The following is a 20,406-nucleotide window of genomic DNA, read 5'->3' as shown; positions in this document are numbered from 1 at the left end:
TGTATTGACACACCTAATTGGAAGAGCTCTTCTGAGGTCACCAATCTAGTTCATCATGCCCTTTTGGAATTCATTCTTCTTTTAAGTCATGTGAAAATAGTTGTATTCAAGTGTTAGTAGGCTGTGATTGAGAATTTCCAGTGTTGGCATAATGATTTTACTGTTCATCATTACTTTTCAAAGATGCCCCTTCCTGAAATACTTTAACTATAGCCCCATACTCCCCAAATCAATGTTAATTTGCCTATATTTTGATTAAGCTAAGTGAAAAAAAGACAGAAGTAACTTTCTTTTTTAGATTTACTTTATTCATGCATACAAAAACTGGAGTGTAGGCCAGAGGTATGGGGGGTGTGTGTGTGAGAGAGGATTCAGCAGAGACAGAGTGGGGTGCAGAACGGGCAGATCTACTGAAATATACTGTTTAGGGGAGCAGCAGGAGAAGTCTGCTGTGCCATGTGGGTTAGCTCCCTGGCCCGGGATCGAACTCATGGTGGTGGCTGGCAATAGCAATAGCTTGATAGCACTGAGACTTTAACCCCTGTCCCAGCAGTGAGGCCCCAAAGACAGAAGTGACTTTAATCATTGGATTCCACTTGGAAAAAAGATAGTGACATCTTCGAGGCTACTGTGAATTCTTTATGTAAGTTATGTAATGCTTTTTATTTGCCCCATAATCATAAACTATGACTACTAGTATTTGCTTAGTATTTTTCATCGTTTTTATAGTTTCGGGTCATACTGAATGCTTATAAATTATAGTTTAGAGTGATGCAATAAAGAAGCTTAGTTGCTTTATTTGTGTTCAATAAAGAATCTTATAAATCTTTAGATGTATTTTGTTGCCTGAAATACTGTGAAGTCTGGGAGCAGGAGCTATATATTTAACTACTAAATTTCCACACGCTTTGCCTGGCACATGGTAGACACTCAAATTCTTTCTGGTAGTTTTATTTTTCTTTTTTTTTAATAAAGATTGTGTTATTTATTTATTTATTTAATTTATTTATTAATTATACAAGCACTGGGTATAGTCAGAAGCGCTGGACGGTGAGAGAATTCACCAGAGCAGGGAGCAGAACAGGCAGACAGACAGAGGACACTGCTGAGGGGAGCAGCGGGCGGCAGGAGAGGTCTGCGCGCCATGTGGGACTCTCCTCCGGTGGCCGGGGAGCAGCCGGGCATCGAACCGGCGCTGCAGAGGCTGCGGGCAGCTTCGCAACCCAGTGCTCAACCGCTGCCCCACCGGGGAGGCCCTGGTAGTTTTATTTTTCTATCTACTCGCCCCTGAAAGTCTTCTGTGAAAATTTGTGTTTAAGAAATTCCAGAAAGATGTGTTAAATGTTTGCTCCCTCTTGTGGATTAAGAGGAGACTGTAAGCTCCTCATTCTCTAGTTTTTGTTACTAAAGACATAGTATAGTGTGTAAAATTTACCAAAATGTTCTCTTTTTGGAGGGATATTAATCCATTCATTTTTATCAATTCTAGTATTTCAGTTCATTATGCTCATAAAACTTGTGAAATTTATGTTTAAGTATCATTTTTTAATGTCCAGGGTCAAATACTATTACTTAAGTCAGAAGTTAAGTAGTACTTTTTGAGCACATACTTTTTTCTTTCCTGCATATAAATTACTTAATTCTGAAATACCTTTTTTGTTTTAATTCCAAAACCATATTAGGTATTTTTGGATATCATGAGAAGATATTATTGATATCATTATTTCCTAAGATGCATTTCTTTTTTTTTAATCAAAATAAATATATAGGCTTAATCATCTTGTTAGCCTTCACAGCTTTTAAAGTTAGAATGCCTCACCAAACAACCTTTTTTTTTTTAAAAAAAATACATTATATTGTTATTCTAAAGAATTAATGCTGCTGAGACCATAAGCAGCTGTGCCTTGGGATGCCTTGACTTAATAGACACATTTGTATAGATCTTTAATATTCTCTATACATTGATTTTCATATTAGTTTATTAGACCGTTCTTTACTTTTTATTTACTTATATCATAAATTGTAGAAATCAACTTTCATTTTGAGGCTGTTTTGAAATAGTAGCAGTATTTTTACCATTTCACAAGAATTATACTCTCTGTGCCAACTACAAAGACATGCAGTACAAGTACACAGCAGTGTGAGTGTTGGATCCTCTATAGTGCTTAACTTACTAGACAGGTCATTTGTTCGTGAAACCAGTTTAGCTGTGAACATGATCCAGCTCCTCAATTCAGCAAATTATAATTTATGTGGTATAATATTCATAAAGTAAAGAACACAAGTAATAAAAATATAGTTTGATGAGCTTGCACAAAATAAATATGTCTGTAACCAACACTCAGGATAAGAAAAATGAATATGTGTAGAACTCCAGAAGCCTCCTTTCAATCAGTATCTCCCCCTGCTCTAGGAAAATGTACCATTACTCTCAATCTGACATACATTTTCATATATACATAATATTAGCTTAGCCTGTTTTTAAGCTTTGTATGCACAAAAATCATAGCAGACTTCTAAAATATGGTGGTAACTCCACATAACATGAAATTTACCATTTTAACTATTTTTAGATATATAATTTAGTGGCATTAATTACACTCACATTGTTGTGCACCATTACACCCATTATCTCTAATTTTTCCCAAACTGAAACTCCATATTGATTAAACTTTGACTTTCCATTCCCTTCTCCCTTTAGTACCCTGACATCCATCATTCTACTCACCATCTCTATGGACTTGACTATTCTGGTACCTTATGCAAGTGGAATTATACAATATTTGTCTCTTTTTTTCTAATTTATTTTCATTAGCATAATGACCTCAAAGTTCATCCATGTGGTAGTATGTGTTAGGATTATCTTCCTTTATAATACTGAATAATTGTTGTATGTATGTACTACATTTTGTTCAGCTACTCAACTACTCAACTACTTTATAAGTTGGTATAAAGCCAATTTATCAAGACAGGAAACGGAAGGTCTCTATCATAACCCATAAAAATGACGTAAAAATGAAGAACAGAACTGTCAGTAAAATTATGATGCTTAAAATTATACCAAGTATTATTCCTTAGCATAATGTCATAGAACTAGAAATCAACTGTTAAAAAAAAAAAAGAAAAAAATCTTAAATACATAAAGAGTAAATTCTGCTTAATAGCCATTGAATTAAAGGGGAAATATAAACAGAAATTTAAAAAAACTCAGATTAATAAAAATAGGCTTATAAGCTATCAGAATTTATGGGATGCAGCAAACGTGGTCTTAAGAAGGAAGATACAAGCTCTTATTAAAAGTGATGATGCATCTTTTATTTCTCAAATAGACTTAAGTCATGAATTGTTATCTTCCTATATTTCTGGATACCATATTTAATATTTTAAGGATTTTCATATCTATATTTATGAAGATTTTGGTCTGTAGTTTTCTTAAAATGTCTTTGCTTAGTTTGGATACCAATTCTGTACAGGTTCTTTAGGAATGTAAATAGAGAGGGAACATACTCTTTCTGTAAGGCCAACATTACCCTGATATCCAAATCAGACAAAGATGAAACTTCAACTTGATAATGTGTGTCTATGAAACTCAGCAGCTAATATTATAGTTATGTAGGGTGAGAGTGAATGCTTTCTCTCTAAGATAGGGATAAAAGCAGGGATTCTGCTTTCATTACTTTAATAATAATTTTACTGGAACTGCTGTCTAGTACAGTAAGACAAAAGAAGCAAAAGACTTCAATTTCTAACTTGAAAAGGAAGAAGAAAGATCTTATTTTTATTTTTACATGACATGGTTCTGTGTAGTTAAAATTTTGTGGATTCTAGAGAAAACTACTTGTAGTAACCAATCAGTATACAGTTATTGTACAAATGAATTGTATTTCTATATATCAGCCATTTAAGAAATTTAAAAATACTGTTTACAGTTGCATAAAAATGGTACCACTTATGGATAAATTAAGCAAAATGTGCAAGATAAATATTTTTGAGAAAATAAAACTTAAACAGATAATATTTTTATGCATCAGAAGTCTTAATGTTATCAATTCTCCCGAAATTGATTGCAGAGTTATTGCTATACCAATTAAAATCCTAGCCAGCTTTTAATTTTTTTGATTTAGAAATTGACAAACTGATTCTAAATTTACATAGAGAAGAAAAGACTTTAAATGAAATAACCAAAACAATTTTGAAAAACAAAGTTGAAGTACTTTTATTTTCAACCTTTCATGTAAAACTTTGGTATCGGGCCTCCCTGGTGGCGCAGCGGTTAAGCGCTGGGTTGCGAAGCTGCCCGCAGCCTCTGCAGCGCTGGTTCGATCCCCGGCTGCTCCCAGGCCACCAGAGGAGGGTCCCACATGGCGCGCAGACCTCTCCTGCTGCCTGCTGCTCCCCTCAGCAGTGTACTTCAGTCTTTCTGCCTGCTCCTCTCCCCGCTCTGGCTTTGGTGAATTCTCTCACCCTTCCTCGCTTCTGACTGTACCCAGTGCTTGTATAAATAAGTAAACAAATCTTTAAAAAAAAAAATAAAACTTTTGTATCTTTATTGGCAGAAGATTAGACATACAGATTAATGGGGCAGAATAAAGTCTATAAATTTGCATGCACATATGTAATTATTTGAGTTGTGACAGAGTTACCAAGGTAAAACTGAAAGCTTTTTCCTTTAAGATCTAGTACAAGTGAAGGACGTTGACATTCACCATTGCTATTCAACGTAGTATTGGAAGTCCTAATTAGAGCAGTTAGACAAGGGAAAGATGTAAAAGGAATCCAAAATGGGGAAGGAAGTAAAAACCCATCATTATTTGTAGATAACATGATAACAGATATAGAAAACCCTAAAGATCCCACTAGTATAATGAAATAATAAACCAATACAAGTGCAGTTTACAAAATCAATTTACAAAAATCAGTTGTGATCCTATATGCAAGCAATGGGCTAGAAGAGAATGAAGCCAAGAAAACAATCCACTTAAAATTGCATCAAAAAGAATTAAATACCAAAGTAATCCAATAAGGAAAGAACTTTGTTTCTTTTCTAAAAAATATGGTGAATTATATATAACTTAAAATTTTCACCGAACCAATCTTACTTAAGTGTATAATTCTGGTGCATTTAGTACTTTGATGATGCCAAACATTTCTAGATGTTTTCTAGTTTGCATAGTTTGTGTGTTTGCCGTAATTTTTCTTTCATTTTAGTAATTTGAATCTTTTTTTCTTAGTTAACCCAACTAAAGTTTTGTCAATTTTGTTAATCTTTTTGAACAACCAACTTTCAGTGCTGTTGATTTTTTTAATGATTTCTCTATTTTATTAATCTCTAATCTTATTGACTTTTTCCTTTTGCTGGCTTTGGGTTTCATTTGTTCTTCTGTTATTTAAGGTATAAAATTAGATTATTGATTTGTGATATCCTCCTTTTTATTTTCCTTCCAAGAGTATTTTTGTTTCGTTTTGTTTGACTAATAGAACATATAAAACCAGGGTGAGAGGTCCTCAAGGAAATGATGGTTATAATTCACCATTCTTTGCCCTTTGGTCCATCTTTTCTAAGCACTAGCTCTGATCACAAATGCAATACAAGTGTGAATAAGTAAGCATTATCTTTTAACATTTGTCCCCCTCCTCTCCATGTTCCTTTAAATACAAAAGAAAAATCCTCAAACAACCCACTATATGTCTCTTTATAGCCTATTTGGCCATAGTTGACCCACATATGCTTAAAATAAAAAGACTAATTTGGTCTTCTGAATTCCTTTCTTGAACTACAGCTTATGCTGTTAAAGAAATCCTGGAAAAGAAGTCCTATTGATATTGTTGATAGTCTCCAAAAGATGACGATGGTAACTGAGTTGGCTGGAGGTATTAAGAGGACCCTTCAGTAAACTGATGACCATTGGGAAATTGTGCAAAGGCAAGTCTTGTTAATAAGATACCAGCTCCTTCAATTAAATACTGGAGAATGTCATCCGTCTTGACTGACTCAACCATGGCCACTGGTCTATTTCTTGCTGTTTTTATGACTCTCTAAGGCACTGCTTGTGATGGCATTCCAGGGATCTTCTTCTTCTTCTTCTTTTTTCTTTTTTTTTAATTTAAAGTTTATTTTTATATTCCCCATACAATTACAACCCCCTTATTTTGACCCCAATCCCTCCTTTCCCTGCCCCCCATCCCCCATAGAGTGTCTTTGGTTCATAGTTGTTTGTTGATTTCGATATTTTCTTTCTTATAGTTATTCTTTTTCCTGGTCCCTTATGTAAGTTTTCTAGATTCCTGCCTTGAGTGAGACCATCCGGTATTTTTCTTTTTCTTTCTGGCTTATTTTGCTGAGCATGATCCCTTCCAGCTCCATCCATGTTGCTGCAAATTGCATGTGTTTATCTTTTTTGAATGCTGAGTAATATTCCATGGTGTATATGTACCACATCTTCTTGATCCAGTCATCTATTTTTGGGCATTTGGGTTGTTTCCAAAGCTTAGCTATTGTAAATAGTGCTGCTCTAGACACAGGGGTGCAGGTGTTCTTTGGAATTGATGTTTCTGTGTCCTTTGGGTAAATACCTAGGAGTGGAATTGCTGGATCATATGGAAGCTCTATGTTTAGTAGGTCCAGAAATCTCCACACAGCTCTCCATAGTGGTTGGACCAGTTTGCACTCCCACCAACAGTGCAGGAGAGTTCCTTTTTCTCCACAACCTTGCCAACATTTGTTGTTGCTAGTTTTTTTAATATGTGCCATTCTCACTGGTGTAAGATGGTATCTCATGGTAGTTTTGATTTGCATTTCCTCCAGGGATCTTCTTTCCCTTCAACTTGAATCTATGCAGTCAATCATGGAAAACAAACTTCCCCTCAAAATACAAAAGTACCTCCCAGCTGTGGAGCCTTGGTTTAATAGCTGTCAAAATTCTTCCTATCTATCTATCTATCTATCTATCTATCTATCTATCTATCTATCTATCTATCTATATCTATCTATCTATCTGTCTATCTATCTATCTATCTATCTATCTATCTATCTATCTATCTATCTATCTATCTATCTATCTATCTATCTATCTATCTCTGCCAGCATCTGATCTATCTATCTATCTATCCATCCATCTATCTATCAATCAATCAGTCATCTATCCATCTATCCTTTCTAATCTATCTAATTACTTGAGACAACATACTGTTTGTACTTAGAAGTCTAGGTGGTGTTATCACACCTTATCTACCACCAAAACACCCATAGTCTACCACCATAGTCCATTGTGTTCCCTCCTTGTTTTGTTCTAGTCCCTTTCCCTCCGTCTCTAGTAGCCTTAGTTCTATAGTCAGCTTTCTAATGTTTGTTGTTAGTTTGACTTTATTTGACCCTTTGTTTGGTTTTTCTATATTTCATATATAAGTGACACTATCTGGCATTGTCTTTTTCCTTATTTGCTCACTTATTTGCTTAGAATAATTCCCTCTAGCTCCATCCATGTTGCCAGAAATGGCAGGAGTTTATCTTTTTTGATAGCTGTCTAGTATTCCATTTGTTTATATACCACATATTCCTGATACACTTACCTGTATTTGGGCACTTAGGTTGTTTCCACAGCTTGGCTATTATAAATAGTGCTGCAATGAACATGGGAGTGCATGTTTCCTTTTGAATTAGTGTTTTTGTATTTTTCAGATAAATACTTAGGAATGGAATTGCTAGATTGTATGGCAGATCCATTTTTAAGCTTTTGAGAAACCTCCATACTGTTTTCCATAAGGACTGGACCACTACATTCCCACCAACAATTTAAGAGAGGGTTCCTTTTTTCTCTACATCCTCGCCAGCAACTTGTTTCCTGTCTTCTTGATAATGGGTCATTCTCAGGTGTGAGGTGGTTTCTCATTGTGATTTTGATTTGCATTTCCCAGATAATATGTGATAAGCATTTTTTCATGTGCATGTTGTCTGTCTGTATGTTTTCTTTGGAGAAGTGCCTATTTAGTTCTTCTGTCCAGTTTTTGATTGTTTGATGGGTTTTGATTGTTTGATTTCTTGTTGATTGTATCAGTTCTTTGTAAATCTTGAATGTCAGTCACTTGTGAGATTGTATATGTTAATATTTTCCCCTGTCCAGTAGGGTGTCTGTATTTTTTAATTATGGTTCCTTTTGCTGTGCAAAAGTTTTTTTGTTTGTTTTAGTCCCAATTGTTTATTTTTTCTTTTGTTTTCCTTGCTACTGGAGATGAATCTGCAAAGACATCTCTAAGGCCTATGATCTCTCCTATTTATTTTATGGTTTCAGATCTTACATTCAAGTCTTTTATCAATTTTAAGTTGATTTTTGTGTGTGGTATGAGATAATAATCTAGTTTTATTCTTTTGCCTGTGAATGTCCAGTTTCCCCAACACCATTAAAGAGATTTTCCTTTCTCCATAGATACTCTTGGCTCCTTTGTCATAAATTAACTGTACATATAGGTATGGATTTATTCATGGAGTCTCAATTTTATCCCATTGGTCTGTACATATATTTTTGTTCCAGTAACACTTTTGACTATTACAGCTTTGTAGTATAGTTTGAAGCTGGGAATTGGTACTTGTTTTTGGTCAGGATTATTTTACTTATTTGTTGTCTTTTGTGGTTCCATATAAATTTCAGTAATTTTTTTTTCTATTTCTTTGAAGAATGCCATTGAAACTTTGATAGGGATTTTATTGAATTTGTGTATATTGAATTATATATTGCTTTGGTTAAGATGGCCATTTTGACAATGTTGAATCTTCCAAACCATAAGCAGGGAATATCTTTCCATTTCTTTTTGTCTTCTGTTTCATTTAACAATGCCTTACAGTTTTCTTTATATAAGTCCTTCCTTTTCATTATTAGGTTTATTCCTAGGTATTTAATTTTTTTGGTGTAATTGTAAATGGGATTGTTTTCTTCATTTCTTCCTCTTTTAGCTCATTGTTTGCATATAGGAAGAAGCCATCTGTTCCTCAACTTTTGTTTTTTTGGGGGACTTTTGAGTACCATTTCAATTTCCTTGCTTAATTTTGGTCTATTCAGGTTTTCTGTTTCTTCCCTATGTAGTCACAGATGGTTTTATATTCAAGAATTTGTCCATCTTGGGCCTCCTTGGTGGCACAAGGGGTTAAGCACAGCACAATGAAGCAATCTGCAGCCTCTGCAGCATGAGTTCAATCCCCAGCCAGGGAGCTAACCCACAAGGGCCAGCAGACCTCTCCTGTCTCGCCTGTTGCTCCCCTCAGCATTTTAGTCACTCTGTCTGTTCTGCTCCCCACTCTGTCTCTGGTGAATTCTCTCATGCGCCACACCTCTGGCCTGTACCCCAGTTCTTGTATGCATAAATAAATAAATTTTTTTTTTTTTAAAAAGAGAATTTATCCATCTCTTCTAAGTTATTGAGCTTAACTAACATACAAATGTTCATGGTGACCTTTTGTTATCCTCTGCATTTGTGCAATGTCTGTTGTAACCTCTTTTGTTTCTGACCCTGTTTGAGTTCTCGCTTCATGGTGAGCCTACTTAGAGGTTTGTGTATTTTATTTTTTCAAAGAACCAGCTTGTGTTTCATTATTCTTTTAGATTGTCTTTTTGATTTTTAGTTCATTCAACTCTACTCTAATTTTTAGTATTTCCTTTCTTCTGCTGGCATTTAGTTTTGTATGTTCTTCTTGTTCCTTGAGGTGAGAGATAAGTTTGAGCTCTTTTTGTTTCTTTTTTTTTTTTTTGTAATTTATTTATTTATGCATACAAGAACTTAGGTACATTCCAGAGGTGTAGGGGGTGACAGGATTCACCAGAGACAGAGTGGGGAACAGAACAGGCAGACTGACTGAAATACACTGCTGAGGGGAGCAGTGGGTGAGACAGGACAGGTCTGCTGTGCCATGTGGGTAGCTCCCTGGCCCACTGGGGATCGAACTCATGCTGCAGTGGCTGCGAATAGCTTCATAGGTTGCGCCACCAGGAAGACCCTCTTTCTTGTTTCTTGATGTGAGTCTATATTGCTATATACTTCCCTCTTAGTACTTCTTTTGTTGTATCCCATAAGTTCTTGAAGATTGTGTCCTCATGATTTTCGTTAGGTAATTTTTTATTTATTCTTTGAGTTTCTCATCAACCCAGTATCATTCAGTGGTGTGTTGGTCAGTCTGCATGTACTAGAGGTTTTCCTGATTTCTTTTTGTGCTGATTTCTAGTTTGATACCTTTCTAGTCAGAGAAGATGCTTGGTATGATTTTAATCTTTCTGAATTTGTTAATACTTGTGTTATCACCAGTACATGGTCAGTCCTGGAGAAAGTCCCATGTGTACTTGAAAAAAATGTGCATTTAACTTTTTTAGGATGGAAAGTCCTATAAATGTTTCTCAAGCCCATATAGTCCAAATCTTTGTTTAAGGTTATAGTGTCTGTATGTATTTTCTGTCTAGTTGAGCTGTTCATTGGTGAAAGCAGGATATTGTCCCAAATGAGTTTTTCCTAATGCCTATTTTCAGATTTGATAGTAATTGCCTCATATACTTCTGTGCTCCTTCATTCGGTAAGTATATATTGATTGGTATTATGTCTTCTTGATGTTTTGTTCCTGTAACCATTATGTAGTTTCTGTCCTTATTTCTTGTTACCTTTTTTAGCTGGATCTCTTTTGTCTAAGTACAGTTCTTCCTATCTTCTCCTGCCTTCTGTTCATTTGTAGGATTGTTTTCCAACCCATTACTCTGAGCCTTTGTTTATCTTTGGAGCTTAGGTGAGTTTCCTAGAGACAGCAGAAAGTTGGGTTCTGTTTCCTAATCCAACAAGACTTGCTGCCTTTAAATTAATGAATCTAATCTGTTTACATTTAGAGTAATTATTGATATATAAAAGTCAGCTGCTGTTATTTTGTCCTTAATTTTGCGGTTCTATTTCCTTGTTTAGTTCTTTATGTATGTTCTTTTACTTTGGTACAGATACAAGAGCTCCTTTCAATGTTTCGTAGAGGGATAGCCTAGTGTTTGCGAACTCCTTTTGCGTCTGTTTGTTTGAGAAGGTCATTTTTCTCCCTCATATCTGAAGGAGAGCCTTGCAGAATAGAGTATTTTGGCTGGCAGTTTTTTTATTTTTGATGATGACATTCTATTCTTTCTTTGCCCATAGTGTTTTTTCAGAAAAGAATGATTTTGTCCTGATCAGGATTCTTTTATAGGTTATTTCTTCCCCCAACCAACTTTAATTTTCTTTCTTTGCCTTGTACTCTTGGAAGTTTCATTCCTATGTGCCTTGGTATAGGTCTCTTTCTGTCTAGGTATTGTGGTGTTCTTTTAGCTTCATAGATGTATGTATTTAGTTCCTTCTGGTTTTGGTATTTTTTTCCTCTATTATTTCTTTAAATTCTTTGGTTCCTTATGTCTCTCCCTCCTCAGGGCTACCCATTATTCTTATATTGCTGTTCCTCATGGACTTGGATAATTCTCTAATTTTTTTTAAATATATCTCTCTTCTTCCACTTGGGTTTTTAATATATTATATCTTTAAGGTCTTCAAGGTCATTGATTTGATCGTCCATTTGGTCTGTAATACCTCCATAGCTTTCTGTAGAATTTTATCTCCTCTGTTGATCTTTTTACATCTTGCATCTTCATTATTTTCTTATTTAAAGTGTCTGTGTTGATATTCTGTTCATTAATTTTATTTCCCAGGAGACTCATTTCTTTTTCTGAGTTTTCTTGTATATCTTTTCTGTGTTTACTCCCATTTTTTTGATTTTCTTTATCATGACAATTTTGGACTCTGCATCTGATAGGAAAAAGTCTTCCTTGTTTTTCTTTCTTTCTTTTTTTTTAAAGATTTATTTATTTATTTATACAAGCACTGGGTACAGTTAGAAGCGTGGGAGGGTGAGAGAATTCACTGAGCTAGAGCGGGGAGCAGAGCAGGCAGAAGGACCCAAGTACACTGCTGAGGGGAGCAGCAGGTGGCAGGAGAGGTCTGCACACCATGTGGAACCCTCGCCCGGTGGCCTGCGAGCAGCCGGGGATCCAACCTGCTGTGGGCAGCTTCGCAACCCAACGCTCAACCGCTGTGCCACCGGGGAGGCCCTTCCTTGTCTTTCTTATTGAGTTCTGGAGATTCATTTCTGTGGCTTAATATTCACTTGAGGACTCAGGTTGCCAATTGTGATTTTTCATCGTCCCATTATTTGCCTTCTAAAAATTAAGTGTGCAGAGCTTCTACTTTTTGGTACATGATGCCATTTGTCAGGGAGTACCAGAGCAACTTGGGTCTTCAATGAATGGGTGGAGTGCCTGTCTGCAATGGGCCGGCTATGGGGGGTCCAGCCTCAGTCCACTTCTTGGAGCTCACTGAGGTTGTGCATATGATTGTAGGAGGTTTGCTATTGTGGGTTTACACTTAGGTTGTACATATGATTGTAGGAGGTTTGCTATCGTGGGTTTACACTCCCAGAGTGTCTGAGGCAGTGCTGATGTCCGTGGTATGTCTGTTTGGGCTGGTATGACCTTGTGCACCTTTAAAGAGCTTGCCAAGGTCATATTGATGTCTGTGTGGTATTTGCTGGGGCATGCCCACCCTCACCCCTTCAGGGAACTTGCCAATGATATATCTAGTGGGTTTATAGGTTTTTTTCAAGTGCTCTATTTCCTTTTTCATCCCCTGTCTAGTTGTTTTCTCCTTTATTGAAAATAGGGCATTGGCATCTTCACCTATTTTGTATAACTGTATCTCCCTTCAATTTTGTCATTTTTTTCTTTATGTATTTTGAAGAATCTGTTATTAGGTGTATACATGTATATCATTTTTTTATCTTATTGATTGATGAATTTTGCTTTTTATCATTTTATATAATGCCCTCATAACAATTTTAGACTTAAATTCATTCTCTTTTTTGGTTACTAATTACATTAAATTTTTCCCATCCTTTCACTTTCCATTTGAGCTTTTTGATATGAAGTGATCTCAAACATACAGCATATTATTGGATCATGATTTTTTAATACATTTTGTTGACCTCTGCCTTTTAATTGGAGATTTTAATCCATTTACTCAGAAAATCACTACTGATAAGTAATCATTTAAGAACTGTTAAATTCTGCCATTTTGCTGTTTGTTTTAGGTGTCATATCTTTTTTTCATCTTCAGTTCCTTTGTTTCTACTTTCTTTTGTGTTTATTTTTGGTATTATATACTTTTGTGTCTTTTTCTGTGTGTTCTTTAGTTCTTTTCTTAGAGGTTACCCTAGGAGTTGCAAGTAATTATTTTTAATCAATACTATCTTCAGTAGTATATGGCGATTCAACTCCCATATAGTACCACCTCTCCTCCCCCTTTACGTTTGTAATCACAGCTTGCACCTTTATATATATGCCCATTAACATAATTTATAATTATGAATTTATGCATTTGTTTATTAACTCATTAAAAAACAGAGGAGTTACCAAGCAAATGCACAATAATAATGGCTCTTTATTTACCTATACTGTTATCTTTACCAGTGTTCTTTGTATCTTCTCCCTGCTCAAAATGACTTTTGAAACCCTGCAGTTTATTTTTCATTTCAGTTATTGTATTGTACTTTTTAGTTTCAGAATTTACTTTTGGTTCTTCAAAAAATAATTTTTATCTCTTTACTGATACTTTCTTCTTCTTGCCATTATCGTTTGTTTCCATTAGCTTTTGTCCTAGGTTTCTTTAAACTCTTTGAATTTATTTAAGATGGTGACTGGAAGTCTTTGTCTAGTAAGTCTAATGTCTTTTCTTCCTCACAGACAGTTTCTGTTAGTTTCTCCTTTCAATGAACTATACATTTTTGTTTCTGTATGTAGTTCCCAATTACTTTTGAAAAGTGGAAAATTTAAATATTAGACTATATCTCTGGAAATCATATTCTTTCCTTCTTCATGGTTTGTTTTTGTTGCTTTCTTTGGGTGTTAGTTTTCTGTTTGTTTAGTGACTTTTCTAAGTAATTTTTGTAATATTGTTATATGTGGTCTCTATATTGCTTGAATTGTGATAGTCCAAACAGCTTAAAGGACAAAAATTTATTTTCTCACAGTGCTGGAAGCTGTAATTCTGAGATCGGGGTGCCAGCATAGTTGGTTTCTGGTAAAAACTACTCCTGACTGGCAGATGGACATCTTCTCATTTTAGTTTCACATAGCAGAAAGAGAGTGGGCAAGCTCTGTGTTATCTCTTATAGGGGGCATTAATGTTGTGATGAGGATTCTATCTTTAAGACCTCATCTAAACTGAATTCCCTCCCAAATCCTCACTCCCAAGTGCCATCATTCTGTGTTCAACATAATAATTTTCTGGGCATGTGGGGTACAAGCTTCTAGTATAGTCTCTGAAATCTCTCTTTCTTTAACTGTGATCTGCTGCTGTTAATAGATTTTTTCTTGAACATCTGGATGTAAAAGTAAAAGAGAAGAGAGGAAAAAGAGAAGAAAATTCTCTCCCAGTCTTTGCAAACTGACCCTCTGTTGGGGGCACACTAATATTTAGCAAGGGTGTTTACAACTCTGCCTTCACTTTCTTCTTGTGCTAAGCCTAGAGATGAACTAGTATTTTTCTCAGTTCTTTTCTGAGCAGGTGTTCTGTCTTGGTTATGTGCATGGCTTTCCAAATAACCAAAGTGCTTTTTACAAATGCCCTAATTTCCCATTGAAACTGTGTTTGCAGCTTTCCCTCAAACTATAATATTTTGTCCCAAAATATTGGGCCATGGTAGCAGTCAGCTTTTCGTTCGCTTTAAAATGTTTTTTGAGGAATGTCCTTTGTGTAACCACTTGTCTGCTCTAAGAGAACAAGGGACCAGGGTCCAACCATTGAAATATGAGCTAGTGTCTTTTAAGATTGCTACTGAAACAAGAATAGAGAAAGGGAAATACAAATGCCACAAAACTTGCAAACTTTTACAAAGTCGCTTTTTCCTTGTTTCAGCATTTGCTTGATTGATGTAAAACTGACTACTTTCCAGAGTTCTAATATGATCATGATAGTTTTTGTTCAATTTTGGGGTGTTTTTTTGCAGGGATGGGCTCTTGGAACTAACTCCACTCCTCCCCCTACGACGCCTCCCCCAGGAAAAAGGTTGTGTCACTGAAGAAGTGTTTTTTTGTTTTTGTTTTTTTTTAAATTAATTGATTAATTAATTTGTTTATACAAGCACTGGGTACAGTCAGAATCGCAGGAGGGTGAGAGAATTCACCAGAGCCAGAGCGGAGAGCAGAGCAGGCAGACTGATGAAGTACACTGCTGAGGGGAGCAGCAGGCGGCAGGAGAGGTCTGCACGCCATGTGGGACCCTCGCCCAGGGGCCAGGGATCGAACCGGCACTGCAGAGGCTGCGGGCAGCTTTGCAACCCAGCGCTCAACTGCTGCGCCACCAGGGAGGCCCACTGAGGAAGTGTTTTATTTTTTGTTTGTGTTTTCTTATATTTGCTACTTTGGGCTCACTCTGCACACCCTGTAGTTTTTCTCTTCACTTCCTCTTAGCAACTTCTGCCCTATCTTAATGTTTCTTAACAGCTTTTATTAGTACTTTGGACCATTTGGTTTATCCCTCTCTTTTCATTTAACTTGAAATGAAGATTGCCTTTTTAAGTATTGTCTTACTTGTTTGCCTTTGTGATTTTTTTTAATGGTATCTAGGGTTCAAACTTTCCTTATGCACCCAAATTCCCTCTTGATGCTTGTAGTCAATCCCTATTTTCACCCTAAACCATGTTCGTAGCCAGCTAAAATATCTGTGGACCACAAACAACCTTCCAATCATATTTTAGAAATGCTGTTCCCAGTAGGCCTTAGTTATTTACCCCCAAATTTCAGTATCAGGAATATTACTGCTGTTATTTAGTTTTATTTAATTTTGGATAAGGTGAAATATATGGATTAAAGTTCATTTTCAAACATACGGTTGTGTATTAGTAACTTTTTAATAAAAGTTGTTCTAGGCAATTAGGGATCTAAAGAGCATACTGGGTTTCAAAGCATAAGATATCAACATACTTTCATTACTTTATTAGCTTTTATTTCATTGTAATGTAAATTTACTATGTAATTAACAATTTTCAAACTATAATATGTAAAGTGATCACAGAAGTAGGCATTTAGTGTCTGGCTTTATTTAGATACCTTTCAAACTTAAATTACATTGTACATCTAGCTTTTTAAGACTAATCTCCCCATTCCCAAAATTATATCTATAATTATTATTTACTTTGTTTCTAGGCATGTACTGGCATTGAAAACATTGATGAAGCTATTACATTGCTTGAACAAAATAATTGGGATTTAGTGGTAAGTACTTTTTTATTTTTTCCTGCTTTATTGAAATGTGATTGGCATGTAGCAATGTTTAAGGTTTACAATGTGATGATTTGATATGGTTGTATATTGTGAAGTGATTATCACAATAAAGTTAGTTGAAACAATCCATCACCTCACATCGATACTTTATATTTTCATGAGAACTTTTAAGATCTTCTCTCTTAGCAACCTTCAAATAATAATAATACAGTATTGTTAACTATAGTCATTTTATTCATCTTATGACTGCATGTTTCTGCCTCGAACTGTCTTTACTCATTACCATCCCTAACCCCTATGTTTCTCCCCTCTCGGCACGGCAACCACCAGTCTACTCTGAGCTCTTTCTATGATTTTGGCTTTTTTTCTAGATTAATTTTTAAGTGAGGCATACAATGTTTTTTTTTCTGTCTGAGTTATTTCAAGTACTTTTTTTTTTAATCTGATCAGTAATCAAATTATATGAATTCTTAAATGTCATTAATATTCCTTACTGATGTTCAGTATATCACAGTCTATCTATAACTAATATGAATGAATAAAATCTAAATGTCACATCTTTAAAATGAAGTTCATGTTAAATTTGGTATTAAAGTACTAAATTATTATGAATTCTTAGGTAATATAAATAATTTTTGAAGTTATTCTCTTATCTTACTGTATGTTAAGGTTTGCATTCCCCTGTAGTATTGTGGCAAAGGTTCTTGGAAGGAGAGAAACATCAGACTTGTCAGAATGTCTGAATAACTCTATTTGATATTTCCGCCTTACTTCCTGTGGCCCTCACTGATGATTACTTTTTTCTAAAGCTGTTACAGAAGTGGCATTCTGCTGTGGTTTTCCTTATGAGCTTTAAGCAGTTTATTATAGAAGTGGTTTAATTTGGGGTTGGGGGGATTGGGAGACAGTAACTCAAAAGGCAAGGCTCAGTGCAGCAATACACATTCACAAAATTGTGATTTATATAATCGCAAAGCAAACTAAAAATGAATTGTACAATAGTATTGGAGAGTATCGGTTTTGATTTTTTTTTAATTTTTTTTTTTTATAGAGGCATGCTTTTATTTATTTATTTGTTTGTTTGTGTTTTGTTTATACATGCACTGGGTACAGTCAGAAGCACGGGAGGGTGGGAGAATTCACCAGAGCCAGAGCAGGGAGCAGAGCAGGCAGAAGGACCAAAGTACACTGCTGAGGGGAGCAGCGGGCGGCAGGAGAGGTCTGCGCGCCATGTGGGACCCTCCTCTGGTGGCCGGGGAGCAGCCAGGGATCGAACCGGCGCCGCAGAGGCCGCGGGCAGCTTCGCAACCCAGCGCTCATCGGCTGCGCCACCGGGGAGGCCCTGGAGAGTATTGGTTTTGTTGGAATGACACAGATGTCTCAATAGCTTTGAAATACTAAGAAAGTCTAAATTACAATTTGAAGAAGTGTTGATTTTTGAAAATTAAAGTTTTATGTATACTTACAGAGCTGAAAATAGTGTATTTACAGAACTGAAATTAGATATGTAGGTATATTTAATTCCATATGGACTTAGATAATCAACTGTTTTAGGTATACCATGGTTGATTTCCTTTATTTTGGAGCAACTGCAGGTTGGGCTGCTTATGCTAAAATTTTGAAAACAAAATAACATATGCTTTATACTTTTGGTATGCATCTCAGACTACTATTTTACTTGACATGATGGCTATAGTGCTCCATTTGCCTTTCTCTACTTCAGCCTTTCATTTTTGACATTGTCCTGTACTTTCATAGTTAGGAGAAGGCTAATGTTATTACAGGTAATTCCTTTCTTGCAGGCGAGTATTTTATATCCTGACAGGTGAATATGTAAGGAAGAAATACTGACAATTACAATCTTTTACTGAGGAGATTGCTTTCTTATATGGAAGTGTGCTATGTGATCACTATAAATTGTAATCTGGACTTCAGCATCGATACAGTGATCATTTTCTGTTTTTAGAATAGAAGAATTTGGACTAGTGGAAAATAGAAATCTATATAATTTATGTTAATTTTGAGTAATCAGAATACTAGGTAACTAAATATAGTGGTGAACTCAGTGTATTAATATTAAATTAGGAGCCCTAGCATATCAAAACTCTTGGAATTACTGCTTTCTGAACTTCTTCATATAAAATAAGTATAAACTAGATTACACTCAAGATCTCTTGACATATGTAATATTTGTGAAGAATCTACTTACGTTCTAATTTCTGTTAAGATTCTACAAAAGACAATTATGAGTAGTAGTATAAGCAAACATTTTAATAGAAATTTATTTTTATTTTATTTTTTTAAGGATTTATTTATGCATAAATAAATACACTAGGATGTAGGCAAGGGGTATGGGGGTTGTGTGTGTGAGAGGATTCACCAAAGATAGAGTGGGGAGCAGAACAGGTGAATCTACTGAAATATACTGCTGAGGGGAGCAGCTGGAGGGACAGGAAAGGTCCCCTGCACCAGGTGGGTTAGCTACTTGACTGCGGATCAAACTCCAGCACAAGAGTCCTGGAGTGAGCAAGGGGCAGAGACAAGAACTGGGGCAACAAAGTACTGGGAGTTTACTGCCTTAGAGTACCTAGAGTTCAACCTTCCTAATATGTGGCAGATGCATGAGTCACGTGGGTGGGAAATCCACTCGTTCAGCCATTTTAGAAAGTTGTCTGGACTTACCTTAAAAAATTAAAATTAGAGGGCCTCCCCTGGTGGCACAGCGGTTGAGTGCTGGGCTGTGAAACTGTCCGCAGCCTCTGCAGAGCGGGTTGGATCCCAGGCCACCGGGCGAGGGTCCCACATGGTGCGCGGACCTCTCCTGCCGCCTGCTGCTCCCCTCAGCAAGTGTACTTCGTCGCTCTGTTCTGCTCTCTGCTCTGGCTCTAGTGAATTCTCTCACCCTCCCGCATTTCTGACTGTACCCAGTATTTGTGTAAATAAATAAATAAATCTTTAAAAAAATATTAAAATTAGAAATACTATATGAATCAGCAGTCCCACTTTTGGGTATCTATCTGAAGATCCAAAGTAATTAATTTGAAAAATTAATGTGCTCTGTGCTGTTTAGTGCAGCATTAATTTATAATAACAAGGATTTGGAAGCTACCTAAGTGTCCACTGATAGAGAATTGAATCAAAAGATGTGGTATAGTAACAGAGTGGAATACTATTCAGCTATAAGGAAAAATGAAATGTTACAATTTATAGCAAAACATAAGAAATGGGGGCCTCCCTGGTGGCGCAAGGGGTTAAGACGCAACCTATGACGCTATCCGCAGCCACTGTGGCATGAGTTCGATCCCCTGGCTGGCCAGGGAGCAACCTACGTGGTGCAGCAGACCTCTTCTGACTCGCCTGCTGCTCCCCTCACCAATGTATTTCAGTCAGTCTGCCTGTTCTATTCCCCACTCTGTTTCTGGTGAATCTTCTCACCTCCCTCCCCTCACACCTCCCACACCTCTGGCCTGTACCCCAGTTCTTGTATGCATAAATCCTTAAAAAAAAATAAGAAATGAGGGGATTATGCAAAGTGAAGTCAGAAAGATAAAGACAAATACTTGATCATTTTACATATATGAGTAATATAAGAAAATAGAGTAGGTGGACGATCAAGCAGAAATAATTATAAACTCGCAGTCATTGATATCTGAACTGAGGTTTCTGAAGCCAAGATGGGAGAAAGGGCCAAAATAGAACATCTGTGTAAGTTGTGGTGGTAGGGGAAAAAAATCAAGTAAAAAAAATAAAATAAAAAAAAATGATGTATGGAGATATACTATATAACATATGCTTAATCTATCCCTATATTCAAATTGTACATCGACAACTAATTTAAAAAAAAGAGAAAATGAAACAGCCCTGTGGAAGAGTGGCACAGGACAAGGTATGAAAAAAGGATGGGGAGCTCTCATGCCATTTCCACATCCCACTCTTCCTGAATGTTCAGTGTTCACCGGTCTGAAATTTCTCTGAACACTGTCCTTTTAGGTTTTTATGGAGACTTCATTACATAAGTACAATTGATTAAATCATCAACTATGTCAATTGATTCAACTTCCAATCCCTCTTCATTCTCTGGAGGTGTATG

General features: G+C 36.1%; 1 protein-coding gene across 2 annotated transcripts in view; it reads left to right on the top strand.

Annotated features, from left to right (window-relative positions):
- Positions 1-20,406, top strand: part of FAF1 (Fas associated factor 1) — a gene marked incomplete at both ends in the record, with an annotated part of 326,509 nt that overhangs the window by 21,354 nt on the left and 284,749 nt on the right. The window contains one exon of one of the 2 annotated variants that reach the window (XM_084242620.1): positions 16,239-16,304. In XM_084242620.1, the coding sequence (XP_084098746.1) occupies positions 16,239-16,304 (66 nt within the window). Of the gene's footprint in view, positions 1-16,238; positions 16,308-20,406 lie in introns of both variants that reach the window. The other variant, XM_084242619.1, reaches the window with a different exon arrangement.

Source organism: Talpa europaea (genome assembly GCF_964194135.1).
Source record: "Talpa europaea genome assembly, chromosome: 9".
Lineage (NCBI taxonomy): Eukaryota > Metazoa > Chordata > Mammalia > Eulipotyphla > Talpidae > Talpa > Talpa europaea.
Note: the sequence above shows the minus strand (reverse complement) of the source record. Positions and strands in the feature narration are given on the sequence as shown.